The sequence below is a fragment of the Serinus canaria genome, chromosome 11, assembly GCF_022539315.1.
Source record: "Serinus canaria isolate serCan28SL12 chromosome 11, serCan2020, whole genome shotgun sequence".
Lineage (NCBI taxonomy): Eukaryota > Metazoa > Chordata > Aves > Passeriformes > Fringillidae > Serinus > Serinus canaria.
In genome coordinates, this window is record NC_066325.1 from 14,517,051 (window position 1) to 14,535,727 (window position 18,677).

The following is an 18,677-nucleotide window of genomic DNA, read 5'->3' on the forward strand; positions in this document are numbered from 1 at the left end:
AATTGCAGGAGCTGATAGCTACAAAATGGGGTAGGGACTGTGCTGCCAGGCTGGCCCCGGGGGCAGCTGAAGGGGAAGGATAGAATGGGCTTTTCCAGCCCTATGGGAGGAGGGAAGAAGCACCCACCCCTCCTCAAGCAGGGTTCAAGAACAGCACAGCGCAGGAGGACTGGCTTTAAGAGTTTATTTAAAATAAGTTTTGTTACAAAACAGGGTATTTTTTAATTATTAAAATACATAGAAACAACTAATTTTACAAAAGGCTAAATTATTTTTCCCTTTTTTGTTTTTAAATAGAGTACGCCGTGGAAGCGCGAGAGGAGAGTGGTAGAAAGAGCCATCAGTGCATCCAGCAGGGGTTTGCAGCAGGAGGAAATGCACCCACAGGTGGGTCTTCAGAGGTCCAAGGGCAGTGTCATCTCCTCCCACACCCCTGCCAACCACCATCCCCATACATAAGCCAAGAGGCTTTTGGACTGGAGGTTTGGGGTCTTTTTTGTTTGTTGTCCACTAGTTTTCCATTCCAAGACCATGTAAACAGGTATAAATATTTCAAACACTTTCATCTCGACCACACTGTGATCTCTCTTGACAAGACAACTGGTAAATAACTTTACAATAGCTTCATTTGAGACTGCTCCATCCCCCCTGGTGCCAGGTACCACAGGCAGCCAGTGTGGAGCCCTGGCAGCACTGGCCCCATGAGGAACAGCAGCTCGGCTCATGCACAGCACCGGGGGCCTTCATGCAACAACAGGGCTTGAGAAACTGACAGGAAAGAGAGCTGCTGGGATTTTTTAACTTGGAGGAAATGCTTCTTTGAAAGACATTGGGCAGCTGCCCAGATGCAGTCTTGCAGGAGCTGTGGCCAGGATGGCCCTGTGGCAGTAGCAGAGGCAGGGCCGGGGACTGGTCTGGCTCTGTGTACCTCTTCCAGCTAGATCTCCTTGTAAAAGCAAAGCTGGAGAGATGGAGGGAGCACCCAGCAGCTCCCTGCTCTGGCTAAAAACATCTGTCCAGCAAAAATAAACTCACAGAGCTGAGCGTCCGAGGGGGCAGATCTCTGCCCAGCACCACTGTCCCCTACTCTGAGAGGGGAGCATGGCTGCTGGGAGACCCTGACCCTGTGCTGCTCATGGTAAGAGGTGCATTCACCCTCTGGTCATGGGTCCTGGTGGCCAAGGGAACAGCACCAAAGCCTTCATGTCTTCCAGCAGCCGTCTCTGTGTCACTGTGAGGGGCTGGGTCCTGCAGCAGATTGGATGCCATGGCTGGCACTCATCACAGGGGGATTGGCCTCAGCTTCCCTGAGGGGACAGATGCATGGGTTACAGCAGGCAGGGGCACAGCCACCAGTGCCCCAGCCCTGTCTGGTGGCATTGTAGCAGGAGCTGGTAGCATAAGCATTCCCAGGAACATCCCTGCACAGTCCAGCAGCCCTGCCCTGCGTGGGGAGCGGGGTGAAAGCAGAGCCCTCCACCAGCACCGGCCGCAGGCACTCACCTGGCAGCCACGGCTGCCCCTAAGTCAGGCTGAAATCGAAGGGGAAAGAGGTTCAGCCTGCTGGTATGGCCCTCCCCTTGCCCTCCCCTGAGCCATCACAGTGCCTTTGAACCAGGGCACTCTTGGGGAAGTGCTAACCATGGCTAATTGGCTATTAACTAAAGAGCTGACTACAGAGCTGCTCACTCCCCACTGCAGGCTTTGCCATGGGCTGTTGGTTGGAGCCTCTTGGGATGGAGGGACCCTGTCTGGGCTCTCAAGCTTTCCCCACCACCCACCTGAGGTGTGGAGCTTCCTGCGGATGGAGGCAGAGCGATTGGAGAGCTGCCCTGGACTGGGGGATGCATGGCCCCGGCCAGGTGGTGCTGCAGAGCCCGGCGAGTCACCCTGGGAGGAGAGGGGACACAGCCCCAAGGTCAGGCCAGGCCAGACCCCAGAGGGAAGGAATGGGGATGGGCTCACAGGCAGATAGTTCATGCCTGGGTAATGGTGTCCAAATGTTCCCAGGGTGTACCATGGGGCTGCTGTAAAACAGGGCTTGGAACAGCCAAGGTGGCAGCATTGGCTGGACACTGAAGTTTGGGAACAACCTGCATCCCACCGGGTGATTGTCCCTAATGGGGGTGGCTCTAGAGGAACATCCAGCAGCTCTGAGGACCACGTGTGGGGGCAAAACAGGGGGGGATCCCTGGGGTGAGGGTGAAGAGGAAGGGCACCAGCAGTGTCTTGAGTACCTCCAGGTGCTCCTGGCTGGGCCAGGAGCCCAGCTCAGCCTTGCGGGAGACAGGACCCAGCTCCACAGAGCGAACCCTCTCGGCAAACTTCAGGGAGCACAGCGTCTCGCTGGTGTTCTTCTCAGCAGGGGAGACCTGTGCTCAGGGAGGAGCAGGCACAAAGTCACCCTGGCAGCTGCCTGTGCACCCCGGGGGCTCCCCCCTAGAAAACCTGCTGCTGCTGGCCAGTGAGATGCTATTATTAACCTGCCCCTCCCAGGCTAGCCCTGTCCATCCACGCCTGAGCCAGTGTCTGAGCCAGCTGGATTCCCTGTCACCAACTGCCCCAGTGCGAGGAGCAGCCAGGAATAGCTATGGCAGGTGCAGGGGCTCAGGCAGCCCCCCCTGGGGGTCTCAGTGTGGGTGCCAGCAGCTGGGAGTGGGGGGGGGTCACAGGGCAGGGGTGGAGAAGCTACCAGAGCTTAAAATCCTCCCAGAAAAAGAGGGGATGGGGAGATGACAATATACAAAGAGACTGTATAATGCTGCCCATAGGGATAGCATCCATGTGCAGGCAGGGAGGGCAGGATCGTGGACCTCTGAGTTAATTCCCCATTCCTTGGCCTTGTCTAGGGTGCAGAGACAGGAAAAGAGCTGCCACTGGCACCATGATTGCAGAGTGCTCACCCATGGGTGAGCCCCATCCCTTGATTCCAGCCTCCCTCCCACCTGCCTTAGCACTGGGGCGAGGAGGGGCTCAGAAATCAGTGACTGGCTGTGGGCATACAGGCACCGGTGCCCAGCCCCTACCTGCACCATCATGAGGGTCTTGCTGTCACCGCTGAGCGAGTCCTGCAGTAGGTAGGTCAGCTTGGAGTTGCGGAAGGGCACGTGGCCCTGGCGGGAGCGCAGGGCGTAGATGACATCACCCAGCGCCGACAGGGACTTGTTGATGTGCTGTGCCTCGCGGAGCCGGCTGCCCTCCGCGCCCGACCGCCCGACCCGCTCCGAGCCTGCCAGGTCCACCAGGTTCAGCTTCCCTGAGGACACACAGCCAAACCCCACCGCTGGCAATCAGCACCCAGCCCTACAGACCCCTGGGATGCCACAGCCCAGGTGCCTTGGTGAGGGTTTGCTGTGTGACACCCACCTGTGGTGCGGAGCCCCGTGCTGCGGTCCAGGCCACGGACGGTGACGATGAGGAGGGCGTGGGAGCGAGAGCTGTGCTCGTTCAGGTTGGTGCACTCTGTCACCCGCTTGATGTGGCCAAACTCAAAGACCTGGGGGAGCCCGAGGAGTTGAGGGGGTGAGGCCAGCCTGCCTCAGTCCCACCACAAATCCCCTGTGATCCAGGGATGACAAGGGATGTAACCCGAGCATCAGCCCCCACAGAGTGCCTGGCCCATCAGGGTAATGACTGCTGTCAGGTCTCAGCCTGGGTGATGCACCAAAGGCAGGGGGTGACAGGCAGGGCACTGCGGTGACAGCCGCACCCCACTAATCCCTCAGGAACTCTCTAGGCCCCACGCTTTTATTTTTAACCCCCTGTGGCTCATCCCATGGGACAGTGACCGTCACATCACACCCAGGGACCTATTTTGGTCCCTGTTGCTCCCCATGGCTTCAGAAATGCTCCCAAATCCAGGAGTTACACACCAAAGACTCCTCCCCAGTTCACTGCACCCCTGCTGCCACCCTCCTGTGCCCGCTGCCCCCATCTCCCCACACCTTGTTGATGTCCTCCACGCTCTGCACCCTGAACTCGGTGAGCCCGGGCACGTAGAGCTGCCCGCTGCCATCAGGGCACAGCTTGATCTCCAGTTTCTCCTGTGGCTCCTTCCCCAGCAAGTCCCTGGGCAAAGGGACACTCGTTATCATTCCCATCCCAAGGGAGTGCTGGCATCCATTCCGTGGCTCAGGGCTGTGTGCCAACACTGCCAGAGCAGCCATCTCTCCCTGAGAAAGCTGCACATCCTATTTATAGACCTCAACTCTCTTGGCTCCCATGTGCCTCCTCTCACCCAGCTCAGACCCCGCTCCCATCCCTGCTCCCAGTTATTCTCATGGATGAGCACCCAGGCTCCTCCCCTCCTGTGGCTGGACTAGGAAGGAAAATACTTCCCATGCTTTCAGCTCCCAGTTACAAATTCCTAAATATAGTGTCCATGGGCAGGGAAAGGGGGGAGAAGGGGATGCCCCCACCGCTGCATCAGGGCCAGAAAGTGGGAGTGATGGCACAGCTGGGAGCCTGTGTAAGCGATGGAGCTCATGGGAAGGGCGGTGTGCACCAAATAAATTAAAAATAAATCCTTGCACGGCCAAATGCATGCCCAGGACCCTGAGACAAACTGTGAGGCCTAGGAAGGGGTGAAGGGATGTGGGGGAGAGCAGCATGGGGTGATGTCCAAAAAAAGCTTCTTGCCCATCCCCATACCTGAGTGCCTCATTGTAGATCTCAGCGGCGCTGACAGTGATGGTGTAGTCCCAGTCAGCCGCTTTGCCCCGCACCTCGGAGAAGAGGAGCTGCAGGGCCCGCTGGTTGATCCCTGGGTTTGCTGCCGTCCCCTGAAGGATTGAGGTGACAAACAGGGAAAAAAACACACTTTGGCATTTTATTCTGTATTTTTTTCTGAGGAGAAGCAAAGCCCAGGGGGATGTTGTGGAGCAGCAGTGACCATCACCGGTGCACACCAGCTCTGAGCTGGCCACCAGTCTGGGTGATGGAGACTGGGCACTGGAGGGTGGGAAGCCAAGGGAGAAAATGGAAACAAAGCCAAGCAAACTCACCTCCATCGTGTAGGTTTTTCCTGCCCCTGTCTGCCCATAGGCAAAGATGCAGACATTGTAGCCATCAATGCAGGAGGTGACCAGGGCTTGAACCTCCTGAAACACCTGGGGGAGACAGGGGAGAGTGAGGGGAAGGTGGCTGCCTCCCCCTCTCACATCAGCAGTGGACGGTAGCACCCACCTCCTCCTGGGATGCTTGTGGGGGGAACACCTTATCCAGCTCAAAGGACACCTGCTTCCCCTTGTGCAGGAGGTGCAGGACAGCGTCATCGTCAGCATCAAAGGTCACAGCGTTTGCTGCCTCAGGGCCCTCCCCGTCCTCTTTTGTGATGGGGCGGACTCGCCCAAAAACACGGATGTTTCCTTGGAGGAGAGAAGCAGGGAGTCAGCCATCAAACACAGGGTGGGCTGAAGCATCCTGCAGCCAACCCAACCACCTTATGGGGACTCTCCTGTGTCCCCTCTGGGACACCACACCCTGCACACCTTTGAGCCGCACCAGCTCATTGTGACACTTCTTGCGGAGCTGCAGCTCCCGCCGGTACTTGCGTAGCAGCTCCCGGTTGGTGCTGTGCACCTCCTCGATGGCCTGGCTGATCTGGGGACAGTGGAGACCAGAGGCTCAATGACTCCCCAGCACCTCCACCCCGCATGGAGGGAGGCTGGGTGGTGGTCCCGGGGGGGCTCACCTCAGCCCTGGCGCTGCGCAGTGTCTCCTGGAGAAGCAGGGGGAAGTCGCGGACCTGACGCTTCAGGCTGTTGTAGTCATGGGTGAGGGTGCGCAGCGCCGGCTGCAGCGTCAGCAGGTTGGTCCGGACACCTGCAGGCACGAGGCAGGGTGAGGGGCAGATGATGACACCCCAACACCAGTCAGGCAACCCTGCCAGCCCCCTGCACCCTCCTCACCTGCCAGGTTCTCATGCACCGCCTTCATCTCCACCTGGGCGCGGGAAAATGCCTCTTCAATGGCGTGGTTCTTCTCGTCCTCCATCGCCTGCATCTCCTCCAGCATCTGACCATGGGCTCGCTCCAGCTCAGCCTCGTACATCATGATCTGGGAGAGGAGCAAGTGGGGGATGACAATGAGTGAGTGCCCACCTGCTGCCACACCGGGTTACCTGGCAAGTACCAGGCAGGCAGAGAATGTGGGGGGAGCTCTGATTTACACCTATCACACTCAGACCTGAGCTCGGAGTTGAGCCTCCGTCTTCTGGGAGCTCTGCAGCTGCTGCTCCATCTCCTTCAGCACCTGCTTCTGCATCCCCACCTGCTCCTGCAGGTACTGGTTTCGGGACTGGGTCTCGCACAGGGCTTGTTTTACCTTGGCTGACTCCACCTCCACCGTCTTGATGATGTACTGCAGGGGAAAGCACCCACAGATGGGGTGTGCTGGGGAAACAGCACCTGAAGGGCCTGGGATGGAGCTGTTGCTGGCCCAGAGGGAGATAATTTAGGAAATCATGGTGCTGTGCTGATGTGCTCAGGGCAGAGACACAGGTGGCACTTGCAGGGCACCTACCAGGCACTGTAAGGCATCCAGCCCAACCAGGAAAAATGGAGAGCTCACCTTGATCTGCTGGGGCTGGGACTTGAGGCTGGCAATGGTCTCCTGGCTGTCCCGCAGCCGCCGGCTGAGCCGCTCCTCCTCCTCGGCTCTTTCAGCCAGGGAGTCCTTGAGCCGCAGCTCCACCTCAGCCAGGCGGTTTGTCTTCTGCTGCACCTCCAGGTCCAGCTCCACCAGCTTGGCCCGCGTCTCCTCTGCCTCCCGCTGCAGCTGGGACAGCTGCTCCTGCAGCTCGGCGTTCTCCTGGTGAAGGACAGGCAGCCAGGCCCGTGTCACCCATAGGTGCCCATCACCCTGCCACCACCACTGCCACCACCGGCGACTCACCTGCAGGTGGGGGCAGTCGTGGCATGGTGCCTGCTGCTGCCGCTGCAGCTCCCGCAGCTCCCCCTCCAACGCTTTCATCTCCTGCCGCAGGCGCTCGTTCTCTGCCGCCAGCAGGTCCCGGTGCTTCTCTGCATCCGTGCCACCCTGAGCCGGGAGTGGATGGGAGAGGACATGGAATCTCCATGCACCCCAGGGAGCCCCAGCCTGCTGCCCTAATGGATCCCCCAGCCCACTGTATGAAACAGCCCCCAGTGTGCCATTCCCAGGGAGTCCCTGCCTGCCCTTTGGGAATCACTCAGCCTGCTGCACTGATGAGCCTCCTGCTGCCCCCAGCAAGTCCCAACCCACAGAAGGGCTTTCACTTCCCACCACGGGTGACAGCAACCAGTGCCACATTGCATTGGACAAAAAATCCCACACTTTTGTTCCTCAGTGTCTCTTGACCTGCACGGTGCAAACTGTGACCCTGGGGAGGTTTAATCCATCTCCGCCCACCCTGTGTTCCCTCTTCCTGCTCAGTGACCCAGAGCTCCAGCGTCCCTCAGGGCAAGGGTGGCTCAGTCCCATCCCAGTGGCAGCTCACCAGCTCCGAGCGCAGCCGGCTGATCTCCTGTGCCTGCTCCAGGAGCTTTGCCTTCAGAGTTTCCACCTGTCAACACAGACCAGGTTAACCACGAGGCACCTCAGCAGCTTTTGGAGGAGACCCTGCGGTGCCGCCCCAGCCACCAACGTCCAGTCTGGCTCACACTTTTGTTATGCTTTAATTTTCCACCTGGCTCTGAGCGCCTGATTCACACGAGCTGATTAAAATGAGCATTAATGAAAGCTTTGCTTTGACCTTGTTCAACCATGGGTATAATTTGTCCATGTTGAGCACTAGCAGAAACCATTATTAAAAAAATAAAAAGGCATCATCTTTGGAGAAGGGAAAAAACAAACCCATCCATAACTGTGTTTGAAGAGTCAGAAGTGCCTTGTCCTGCCCTCACAACCAGCTTTGCTCTACCTTCTCTATTTTTCTTTCTAGGAAAGTTATCTTGGTACAAAGAGGAGCAAGAGCTCTTCAAGAAGACCACATGTCTGAGTCCCATGGGATGATGCTCTCCATCAACCCCCATCTGGGCATCTGTCCATCTCATGTAACCAGGCTGCCCTCCCTGCAAGACCAGGTGGATCTCAAAAATTTTCAACATTTTTTTGTGCAGAGACCAGTGAAGTTCTCCCAAAATCTGCAGTTATTGGAATAAACAGCAGCAGTGATTGCTTGGTGAAGCCAGCAGTCTCATGGACTGTGTCATAGTGAGATTTACCCACCTGCTCTGTCCCTCACTTGACCACCATCCCCCAGATCCTAGCCCAGCTCCCACTTTCCCCACTTCAGAAAACCGCCAAAGCCCTCTCTGGGACACGCCTGGATATTGCCCCATCCCAATAACCAGCCAGCAACTGGCTCTCCATGGACCATAATTTAGGAACTGCTGATTAATAACCAATGCAGATGTGCTGACATGGGGCTGTAATTAATCTGGTAAATTATTCAGCCACGCCCTTGCAGAGATGGCAGCAGGGTGGGCAGCCCCTCTATGTGCCCTGTATTTGGCACAGCTGGAAGCTGGAGCACCCCAGCTACAGGTGGGGAACGGCGGCTGCTCCCAGCCAGGATCGGGATCCCCCTCCTTCCACAGCAAATCTCCCTGGCTCTGGCTGGGGGCCGAGCGAGCGCCGAGCGCCTGAGTGGGAAAACCCCATTTCCATATCCACTGAGGGAGATTATTAAGTTACTTTTATAAGTATTTTTAAGGGAGGGGAGGTACTGAGAAGAAAAGAGTCGTGGCTTGTTCCGGGAAAGCCGCCAGCCCAATCAGTCGGCGCACACGCCGCAGCCTGCCCACCATTCCCTGTGCTGTGGCGCCCAGAAACGTCAACGTTCCTCCTTCCCCTACCTGCTCAGGCATCTCCAGCTGCATCCTGCTCTCTGGACGTGACAGGGACTCCTTGGCAGCTGGATCTGGCTCGAGCCGTGGCCCGGCCATCCCAAAGCTTTGGAAGTTTGGGCCAGCTCTTCACTCCGGCCGGTGCCGGCTGCGCCTGCTGCCGAACTGGCGAGCGCAGGGCCAGATCCCGCTGCGCTCACGCTTGTGTCATGCAGAGCATGCCAGCCAAATGCAGGACAATTACCTCCTCCTTTTGACACCCGTGGAACAAGCAGAACCTGACTGCAACAGCTTCCACAACAGCCACATGCAAATCTCTTTACGAGCAGCCAAAATTTCCATGTCCCTGAGACGACCCAAGCACTTGTGCTGAGGATGTGCCTGCATCAGTGCAGGAGGTGGTTTTGGGGGAGCGTGTCACAGTGGACAAAACCTGTCCCTTCATCAGACAATTCTGTGCCTTCACATTCACTTTCCACCTGCTGAAAGTCACTAAAATTAAACTGCTTGGTCAGTCTAACAAGCTGACCCCACAGCAGCTGTCCTGTGCTGGATGGATGAATGACTGGTGCAGAGCTGCATCCTGATGCCCAAAGCCCTCCTGGCCATGTCATATCAACAGAGCCACACAGCCTTGTCAGCACTATTGCGGTGTCACTGGGGACTGCAAGCATCCCAAAGGAGGCACAGCCAAAGCTGGTGCTCAGGAGCACCCAGCGAAGAAGATGCTCAATGATGGAGATCCTACACTCCTTCCAAGTGCAAGCACTCACTGCCACAGAGCTCCAGCCAAGCCACAGCCTGCCCTGATGGACCCCTTTGTATCACCTTGTCCCCTACATACCTGGCCTTGCAGCTGGAGAGAGAGGGAGAGCTCGTTGTTCTCCTGGGCAGCGAGCTTCTCCTGCAGCTCCAGCAGCTCCTCCTGCAGCCGCAGCTTCTCCTTCTGCAGATGTGCCATGGAGGCCATCACCTCCTGGATCACGGGGAAGGGCCGGGCCGTGGCCAGGCTGGCACGTTTTCCACCGCAGAGCCTCCCTCCTGCAGCATGAGCAAAGATGGAGCTGGTCAGGACACAGTCACCTCACTGGAGAGCAGAATGCCAGCCATGGAGAGTCCCCAGGGGTTGAGCTGCAGATGGGAACGCAGGAAACTGGACTTGCACAGGTGCCAGAGAGTGCAGTGACGTGTCAGAGGCGCATCCTGAGCGCCAAGGTGCTCACCAGAGCAGGCCAGGCTAACAGTGGGGTCCAGCTGGCTGGGAGCCAGAGGGATCTGCTGCTGCCAGCAGAGCATCCCAGGCCACAGCACAGAGCACCTTCCCACACCAGCACACTGTGACCCAGCCCCATCACACACTGAAATGCTGCTACCTCGCTCAGATAACAACCGCCCTCAGCAGGACGCTGATTCACCCCGGCACCCTTTCTTCTGAATGAGCAGGTGCCCGTGGAAAAGCAGTGTGTGATCATGTCATTAAAGTCTGCGTCATTACACACAAACATAATGGAAGCAAAATTTAAATTATACAGGTACCCTGAATGGCCATATTGCCTAATCCTTGTGTGTTTGGCTTTCTAACCTTCCTAGTATTATTTTAAACATCACTTTCTGCATGTTAATAGAGCCACCAGTGCTGACAGAAGCCAACCTGGCCGTACATCAGAGCCTACCAAATGACCTGGTAGTTCCCAAGAAGCAATGAGCTGGCGTGACTCATTCCCAGTGTGGGATGAGGCGGCAGGACTGACGGTCAGGATCCCGGCTGCCCGGCGCCCTTTCCTGCCTGCCGTGGATTTCAGCTGCTGCCACCAGAAACCTGAGGTTTCACAGGCAGGAGCTGGTGCTGGGAATCATTGTGCTGCCTGCAGGAAAATGCTGCCTGCTTCATGGGAAATGTCCTGGGTGGAAAAAGAGAGACTTTTTTGTCTGTGAGTCAGATTTTCTACCCCTAAATGGAGTTAAGGAGGCAGTGTAACCTGCAAAAAATGAAATGCTGGGACCAAACCCCAACCCTGCTGCTGACTGCACGCCCTGGGACTTATCCAGCAGTGGTTGCAGAAGTGACCAACAGGTTTTGTCTTCCTGCCATGGGTTGGATACCCCAAAACAGCACTGTCAGGTGCTAGCTTTTCTTTCTTTCCATGCTTAAAGCTCAGCCCAGCTCAGGCAGAGGACCGTGATCTTCTCTTTAAAACCAACACACAAAAAACCCAAACAAAAAAGAAAAATCCCACCCCGAAATCTCCAAAGTTGTCAGGAAGGCCAGCTTTCATCCCCTGGGGAGTGTGCAGGGGTGAGACAAAATTCCAGGAAGCACCAGGCTCCTGTGGACACAATGCACGCCTGCACACATCATTCTCACTAATCCTGGGCTGAGACCCAAGGCAGAGCCAGGTTGAGAGCTGCAACACTCAGCTGCGAGTGAAAGTGCCAGGCAGGAAAATCCCCACAGATCATGCCTTGCTCCACACTCCAGCACCTTCTTCCTGTGACAGCATCCATGGGAGAGGAGATGCTGACCAGCTCTGTGTCACATCTCCCCCTGGGCAGATGTGCTGATGGCCATGCGTGATCTGAGTGTGGCAGGCAGGGTGCACAGTGACCCTCCTGCTTTCCAAAATGCAGAAATTTGCAAAATTCAGAAAGCCATTTGGAAAGACACCTGCTCCTCAGCTCTGCCCTCTAACCACTGCCAATTAGACCCTGACTTCCTTTCTCCTGCATCCCTGCCCCTTCCCAGCCACTACCCCACCTCAGGAGCTGCTCTGGGATGCAGCTGGGGACCAGGCAAGGAGCAGCTCCCAAGATGTGCCCTAACAAGCTCACACAATTCAGTCCTGACGGAAAAAGACAGGAAACTCTGGGACTTTGGGATTTCCCCATCCTGGCACAGCCACGCATGCTGCAAGCGTTTCCACACACGTTACATTTTCCTTAAGAAAGAGGAAACAGCAGCGGGCTCATCAGAGCTCACCTGCTCTGTTCACCCAGCTCAATAATTCATCAGTCCCTATCAGCAGCCAGCAGCTGGTTGGTGTTGGATTTCTCCTGTGCCCCGTTCCCACAGTGAGCACAGCCACACATCTACATGCACCCCAAAAGAGGAGAGGTTTCCTCGATACCCACTGGCAGATACCAAGCCCTCATCCCATCCCATCCCATCCCATCCCATCCCTCTTCCTGAGCACCCAGCACTGCAACCCTGCTCTCCCCTCACCTGCTTTCTCCAGGTTCATGGTGGAGGCTGCCTGCACTGCCGCTGGCTCACGGGGGGCTGCGGGCGGCTCCTCCGTGGCCGGGGTCGGGGCCTGGTGCCGCGGCTCCTCCCGCCGCTTGCACGTCGTGTCCCGCAGGGCCTGTGGCAGAAACAGGTCAGGGAGCTGAGACAGCGACCGCCCACACCGGGCTGGACACGGTGCCAGCAGTTGGCACTTCCCAGGGCTGGCCAGGAGGAGCGAGCAGGGCGGGAAGTGCAGAAGACAGAGCAGCGGATCTTGGGGAGACCCTCCCTCCAAGAAGCTGACACAATGAACTTATCATGGTTTTAGTTCTCTACAGAAAAAACTTTGCTCAGATTGGCCACACAGCTATACTGAATATTTCCTATTTGTCTCCCTATGGCCTTAAAAAGAAAGAGACTGACTTGGAGGCATGGCTCATGCCCTGTGGGATGGAGGTCCAAAAAATCAGAAGAAATCTGAAAGGAGCTTTCATAAGGCTGCTTTCAAAAGGGGATGATCAGCCAACCTCACCCTGCTCAATAATGCCTTTTCTTTCTTAAATCTTATCTCAGAGCCTGTGGCATCACCCCACAGGCCAGTGATGCTGGGGAAACCTCACTCCAGCAGAGGGGCAGATAGTCGGTAGATGCCAGTAATTTGGGAATAATTTGGAAGGAGGCGGCGGCATCCTCCTGGAGAAGCCGCGTGTCTGCGGTGCCTCTGCATCTGAGACTCCAGAGGGGTTTTGCCGAAGGGAATTCATTGAGGCTGGTGTGTGATAAGGTGTTTTCCTTCTTTTCAAAGAAGGGGAATTTGAATGATTTGCCTGAAGCCTGGAATGAACTCGTGGCAGCTACACCAGTATGTGGTGTCCCGACACTGTCCCTGGCCGTGACACCCTTCCACCTCCTTCTCCTCCATCCCACTGGCAAACACCACCTCACGGCACTGCATTTTCTTATCACACCTCTGCCTTGATCTCTCCTGCCAGCATGACCCATAAGTGACCCAGAAAATGCTATTCTGTTATGAACACTGTTCCCATTGATGCCTTTTCACTCCCCAGAGATGCTTTTCCCTCTCCACCCAGGCAGCAGCTCTGCGTGAGGTACACGCTGCTGGGGTCCAGACACAAACTGGTTGTGCTGAAGGAGGGAACAAGTTGGCTAACACCTGGATGGCCCAGATGGGTGCAGCAAGGCATCCTCCCCATCACCCTAAAATTGCCCTCCCAATACATCCCATGGCTGGCTCAGCGTTCCTCACCTGGAGTGCCCGGTAGAGACCACGGGGGTTTGCAGAGTCCGGCCAGCTCACGCTGAGGATTTTATGTTGAAGCAGTGCAGGGAGCAGAGGAGCCCGGGGAGAGGCGCCTGCTCCGCCCCCAGCGCCGAGCCTGTCCTGCCCACGGCCTGAGATGGAGCAAAGAGCATCACTGGATCCACCTGGGAGCCCAGCACAGACACAGCCTTCGGCCAGCTCAGCAAACCCACCTCCTCCTCCTCCTCCTCCTCCTCCTCCTCCCTGCTGCCGCCACCACACGGCGTGGCAGAGACAGCACATGACTTTTATTAAAAATGTTAATTATGTTAATTAGAAAAATTAGCCCTCCAGGGGGCGGAGACTGGTTGCCAATGACTAGTAATGAGAATTCAGGGTGTAGCTTCCGTCTGGCCTCGGCAGGACCAGATCTGTGTCCCCACCAGGGATATCCCAGCTCTACCCCTTGCCAAGCTCCTCCACTTCCTACGATCCTGTCTCGGAAAAGCTGCCAAAGCCAGCTTGCATCACCAAAACCAGACAGACGGACCCTGACGGCGTCACCTCCCCCCACTGCCCCCAAATATTTCCTTCATTTGTCAGGCAGCCAAACCCAAAAGCAGCCAGGACAGCACTTCCCTGTCCTGCTGAGCCACACAGAAGGAAACATCAACTCAAGGAGCCTTCTCCCCTGGCTGTCCCCCTCTGCTACAGGGAAAGCAGCTGGCAAGGGCTACATCCCATTTGGGGACCCTGTGCCCCCCCACCTGTCTGCCATAAATGCTGCCACCATTGCGGGTGCCCAAATCTCTCCTCCAGCTGGCAGGGAAAAAAATCAATCGCTCACAAATCAAACCTCAATAATGCAGCCTTTTCCCCCCTAAAACCACACAGAGGAAGTTGGGCCAAAGGTGGAACCAATGTCCAGAGGGAGATGTGCCCTTATTAAGTTAGTCCATCACTCTGGACTTCTTCCCAGCTTCTAATTATCCATGACATTTTGCACAGGCCATGAAAATTGAGCGTTTCCAAAGTGCTGGATAACAGGCGATGAGCTCCCCATCCCGGCACGGGCAGCAGCAGCCGTTGGGCAGAGAAAGAGCTGAAAACCCTGGTTTTGGAGGCTTTGGGGCCAACCAGCATTTGGCTGGACTGGCCTGAGTGCCAGAGAAGTTGTGCCCAGAGAAGTGGCTGCCAGCAAAGAGGGATGAAGGCAAATGCTGAAGCCAAGAGCAAAAGAAGTTCAAATAGGGGGGTTCAGCCTCCCCCTTTGCCAAGCCCCATTCAGCACCACTGGTGAGGGAAGTGGGAAGGGTTGTTTCCCAGCAAGCGGCTGCAGGTTGGGGCAGGCAGCTGCCCGCCTGTCTGCAAGGCAGCTCAGCCTCCACAGAGCAAACTCCAACTAAACTCACCCATGGGGTCCATGCGCCAGAGAGGGACAAGAAGCCTTTCCAAGGAGCCAAGGCTGGGAAGAGGCAAAGGGCCTGCATTCACCCTGCCATGCAGATCACTCTGTTTTCTATCTTACATGTTAAATTTTAACCTTTCTCCCTAAGTTTCCCACTTGGAAGGGCCAGCAGGGAGATGGAGGCAGCCCTCTCTTCTCACCAGCAGGCTGCCCAGAGCTTTTCCCTGCTTCTGAGTGCCCGTTTCTCAAATCTTGACCTTCATCCGAAAGAAATGTGAAAAATGCAGGCTGGCCTGTTCCCAGCCTCTCCTCCCCCAGTGAGCAGGGCGTGAGTGCAGCAGGCTGAGCCCCAAGGGGCAAGGACAAGCCACCGTGCTGTACTCACCGTCCGGGACAAGGTCCTTGGTCTTCCAGGCGGCTCCGGCGGAGGGCCCGGATCCCAGGTGCCAGGCGCTGCGGGATGTGATCATGGCACGGGGGTCCCGAGTGCAGCAGCACCTCTGCGGAGAAGCGCAAGGACGGACATCTCAGCCGGTCTCAGTGTCCAGCTGTAAATCCCAGTGGGACGTTTTGGAGCAAGGCACGACGGTAACACCAGCTCCGACTCCCGAAACCCGCAGGAAGTTGCATCAATCCCGTTTTTTGCTCCCGAAAAGGCGACAGCCCCGGGCTCCCTCCGTGCTCCCAGCGGATGTGACATAAACGGTGTCTGTAATTAATTTACTCATTCCTGAAGCCTCTCCAGGCCCCTCCTAACCTCGGGCTGGGGCTGACTTTAGGGAGTTAGGAACTCGAGACCACGGGCAGCCCCGCAGCCGGGCGGCACCGCACCCACCGCATCTCAGCGCACACAATGCCCTGCACGGCACCGCCCGCTCCGCTCCGCGCACACCGCCCAGCACTGCACCGCTCCGCTCCCTCCGCACCGATCCGCGCACACCGCTCCGCACTCGCCGCTCCTCACCGGGGCCGCGTTCGGCGGGGAACAGGACGCGGAGCCGCCCAGCCCACCGTAGGGTCCCTTGTTCTCCCGACCGGCGGCTCCGGGCGGGCGGGACCCACAGCGGGGCGGTCCCGGTGCCGGTGCAGGAGGCGCAGCCCCGCTCCGCGCAGCCCCGGTGCCGGTCCCGGTGGCGCCGCCCGCCGCGGGCTAACGGGGAGCCGCGCTCTCGCCGCGCCCCGGGCGCTCCGTGTCAGCGCTCCCAGCCCGCAGACAAAGGGAGCCCCCGTCCTGCCCGGTCCAGCCCGGTTCCCCGGTGCCGGCGGTGCCGGAGTTGTCCCGCGGGGCCACTCACCGGGCGCGGGGCGGCGACAGCAGCAGGGCACCCTGCACGGCCCCGGCCAGTCCCCTCCTTCCCGGGCACTTCGGTAACGGAAGCGCCGAGCTCCGCCCCGCACTCGTTGCCACGGAAACGCGTGAAACCCCCGACGGGCGGCGGAGGCGGGGCTCCCCTTCCCGCACCGGGCAGCGGCGGCGACTCCGGGAGCGCGGGGCTCTGGAGGGGCGGCCTAGCCCGGCTGCGGAAAGCTCCCGGTGCGTTCCCGGGGCACCCCGGCCCCTCTGGCCGGAGCCCTGGAAGCGCAGGGAGCCCCGGTGCTCCCCGTGCCCTTCCCAGGGCGGCCCGCCCCACCGTGCTCCCCTGACCCTCCCTTGCTATAGCGCTGGGGGCTCCCGGTGTGTCCCGGGTACTCCCCGTGTGTCTCTGCCATTCCCACCCCAAGCCCGGTACTCTTCAGAGAGTCCCAGTATAACTGACCCCCACATGTGCACCCCTCCTGGCATCACTCATCACGGGGACCCTGGGGGACCATGGGGACAGTGGCGCTGATGTCCTACACAACAAGGACCCGCCTACCCAAACTATGGCCTCCTCACATTCTGTCACATCCCCACCGCTCCCAAACATCCACTGGGAGCAATGCCAGCTGGCACCCCAGGTTCATAGGGCCCAGGGACACAGATATCACATGAAAAACAACCTTTTTCTAACCCAGAGGCATGGAGAAAACAGCCTCATGTGCCAAGACCTCTACAAAAGCCCTGGTGTTGGAAAGGCAACAGAAAATCCTACTTTAAATATAATATACATGCATTTTTAGGGTGTGATTTGTATCTACCTCCCTGTATTGCACACGCAGCCCTCACAGTAATGGCTGGTTTGGCTGACACGAGTCACTCATGACTTGTTCACGGTAATGAACTGGCAGTACCGGATATTCCCCATAACAAAGCTGAACTTGGCATCCTTGGTGGTGGCAGCCCTGTGCCCATGGCTCACATCCGCCGGATGGCAGGCTGACCTGTGTCCCACGTGGGTCTGGGAATGCCGGAGTGGTATCCCTTGGGAAAGGAGGGTTTGATGCCAGCCCTGTGCTGTGCTCCCCTCAGACCACGTGTGTTCTCCACCTCCTCTCACCACACTCAGTCCCAGCCTTTTGCTCACTCCTGGCCAGGTTTGGAGCAGGATTCAGCCTTGTCTCTTCATCCTGGCCTGTCCCTCTTGGATGTCCTCAGAGACCCCCCAGGAGACACTGCTCCACTCCCTGTCACCAGCCAGCCACATGGTGAGAGGTGACAGGGAGTCGCTTGTGTGGGGGGGGACAAGCTGCTCTAGACACTCACCCCAGAGAGAGGGGGCTGTGAAAGGTCACCTCCATGTCCCCATGCCCCTGGCACAGAGACTTGCCCCTGAGAAGCCAATGCCATTCTGGCCTGGCAGCTGCCTCCAGCTCTGCACTGCGTTTGCCATTCCCCTGCAGCCAGTGAAAGCTTCCCCCCCTGTCCCCCCTTCATCCGAGCTTTATTGGCATTCCCAGCATGGATCCTGGCATGGATGGATAGAGGTGTGTATGCCTATAGACACACATCCATATGTACATACATTTACCCATAGGGGCCCTAAGCAGTGTCTAATTTGCATGAGTAACCCATTATCTGTGCAGCTCCTGAGGCTGGTTTGGGATAATATTGACACACAGAAAGTTACTTTCCCCTTTCTGATAGCAACTGTAAAGCCATATCATCGCTGACTTCATTTATGAGCTGTAAAGAGTAAAATAAATGTTTATGTAATTTACTTTAACTGGTAAATAATTTCCTGGCTTTTGAATGCTTCAGGTTTTTAATGGTATTGCAATTATGCAAAGCACATAAGTTGTATCAATTACATCAAGTAAGTCTACATTAAGCAGGCACATGCATGAATTCCCCAGTTTAGAAGAATAACTCAATGAATAAGCATGGAGCAAAATCTGAGATGCAGGAAGGGTTCTGTGCCAACAGCCCTATTCAAACAGTCACCTGTGAGCACTACAAAACCCACCCCTCCCAGCTGCTGGGCTGTTTTGGGCAAGGACAGCATGGCTCTCTGGCAGGCCCAGCACACCAGGAACAGCCTCTCCAGGAATCCAGAAGTGGGATTGCTCTGCCTGCACGCTGCTGGCCAGGTACCAGTTCCCTGTCCCTGCACTGTGATGCTGTTTGGCTCAAGGGAGCACTGTGGATCCCAGGGGATGCCCACTTGCTGCTGGACATTCGGGGGGGCTGCGGTCAGGGGGCACACATGGGAGCCTGTGCAGGCAGCAGGGACCCTGCTCGTGCCCCCCTCTCTGCAGGGATTCACCCACACTGCCTGGGATAAGCTCAGCCTGGTCCCCCAGCGATGCTCCCATCCTCCTTTCCTTGGCTGTCACGTCTCCGTGACCTGAGCGAGCACCGGCTGACGACATCGCCGGAGGTATTTTTAGAAATGCTGCTTTGCAGGCAGGCAGAGGAACGGCAAGGAGGAGCAGGGCTGGCCGCCAGCCGCACCTCCTGCCAGCACCCAGCAGGTAGCGGGAGGGCTCGAATCATCCATGACCATCAGGGCTAAAACATCTGCCCTGCGCAGACAGCACCAGCCCGCCACTGGGCACCCTGCCCGGGGACAGTGACCTTGGCTCTGCTTTTAGCCCAGC

The 18,677-nt window shown here is 57.4% G+C and overlaps 1 protein-coding gene across 9 annotated transcripts; it reads right to left on the reverse strand.

Annotated features, from left to right (window-relative positions):
• Positions 1-170: 170 nt before the first annotated feature.
• On the reverse strand, positions 171-16,107 carry KIFC3 (kinesin family member C3). Of its 9 annotated transcripts, none has more exons than XM_030227567.2 (21): positions 16,016-16,107; positions 15,106-15,220; positions 13,319-13,464; positions 12,049-12,187; positions 9,673-9,869; positions 7,478-7,543; positions 6,895-7,038; positions 6,571-6,810; positions 6,187-6,360; positions 5,910-6,057; positions 5,693-5,823; positions 5,490-5,601; positions 5,185-5,366; positions 5,004-5,108; positions 4,651-4,781; positions 3,945-4,068; positions 3,367-3,496; positions 3,027-3,256; positions 2,238-2,372; positions 1,782-1,890; positions 171-1,307 (listed from the first exon to the last, which is right to left on the reverse strand). In XM_030227567.2, the coding sequence occupies exons 2-21, from the start codon at positions 15,188-15,190 to the stop codon at positions 1,282-1,284; spliced, it is 2,754 nt and encodes a 917-aa protein (XP_030083427.2). In that variant the 5' UTR covers positions 15,191-15,220; positions 16,016-16,107; the 3' UTR covers positions 171-1,281. The 9 variants fall into 9 exon arrangements, with proteins under 9 accessions (XP_030083427.2, XP_030083428.2, XP_018770392.2 ...); XM_030227568.2 differs by having other exon boundaries at positions 15,106-15,268; positions 16,016-16,097; XM_018914847.3 differs by lacking the exon at positions 16,016-16,107 and adding an exon at positions 15,685-15,791.
• Between the last annotated feature and the right edge of the window lie 2,570 nt (positions 16,108-18,677).

Coding starts and splice junctions, on each gene's coding strand:
- KIFC3 (XM_030227567.2), bottom strand. CDS start 15,190: ATGATCACATCCCGCAGCGCCTGGCACCTGGGATCCGGGCCCTCCGCC. Junction 6,811..6,894: donor ACGACTGCCCCCACCTGCAG/GTGAGTCGCCGG, acceptor GTCCTTCACCAG/GAGAACGCCGAGCTGCAGGA. Junction 4,069..4,650: donor ATCTACAATGAGGCACTCAG/GTATGGGGATGG, acceptor CCCTTTGCCCAG/GGACTTGCTGGGGAAGGAGC.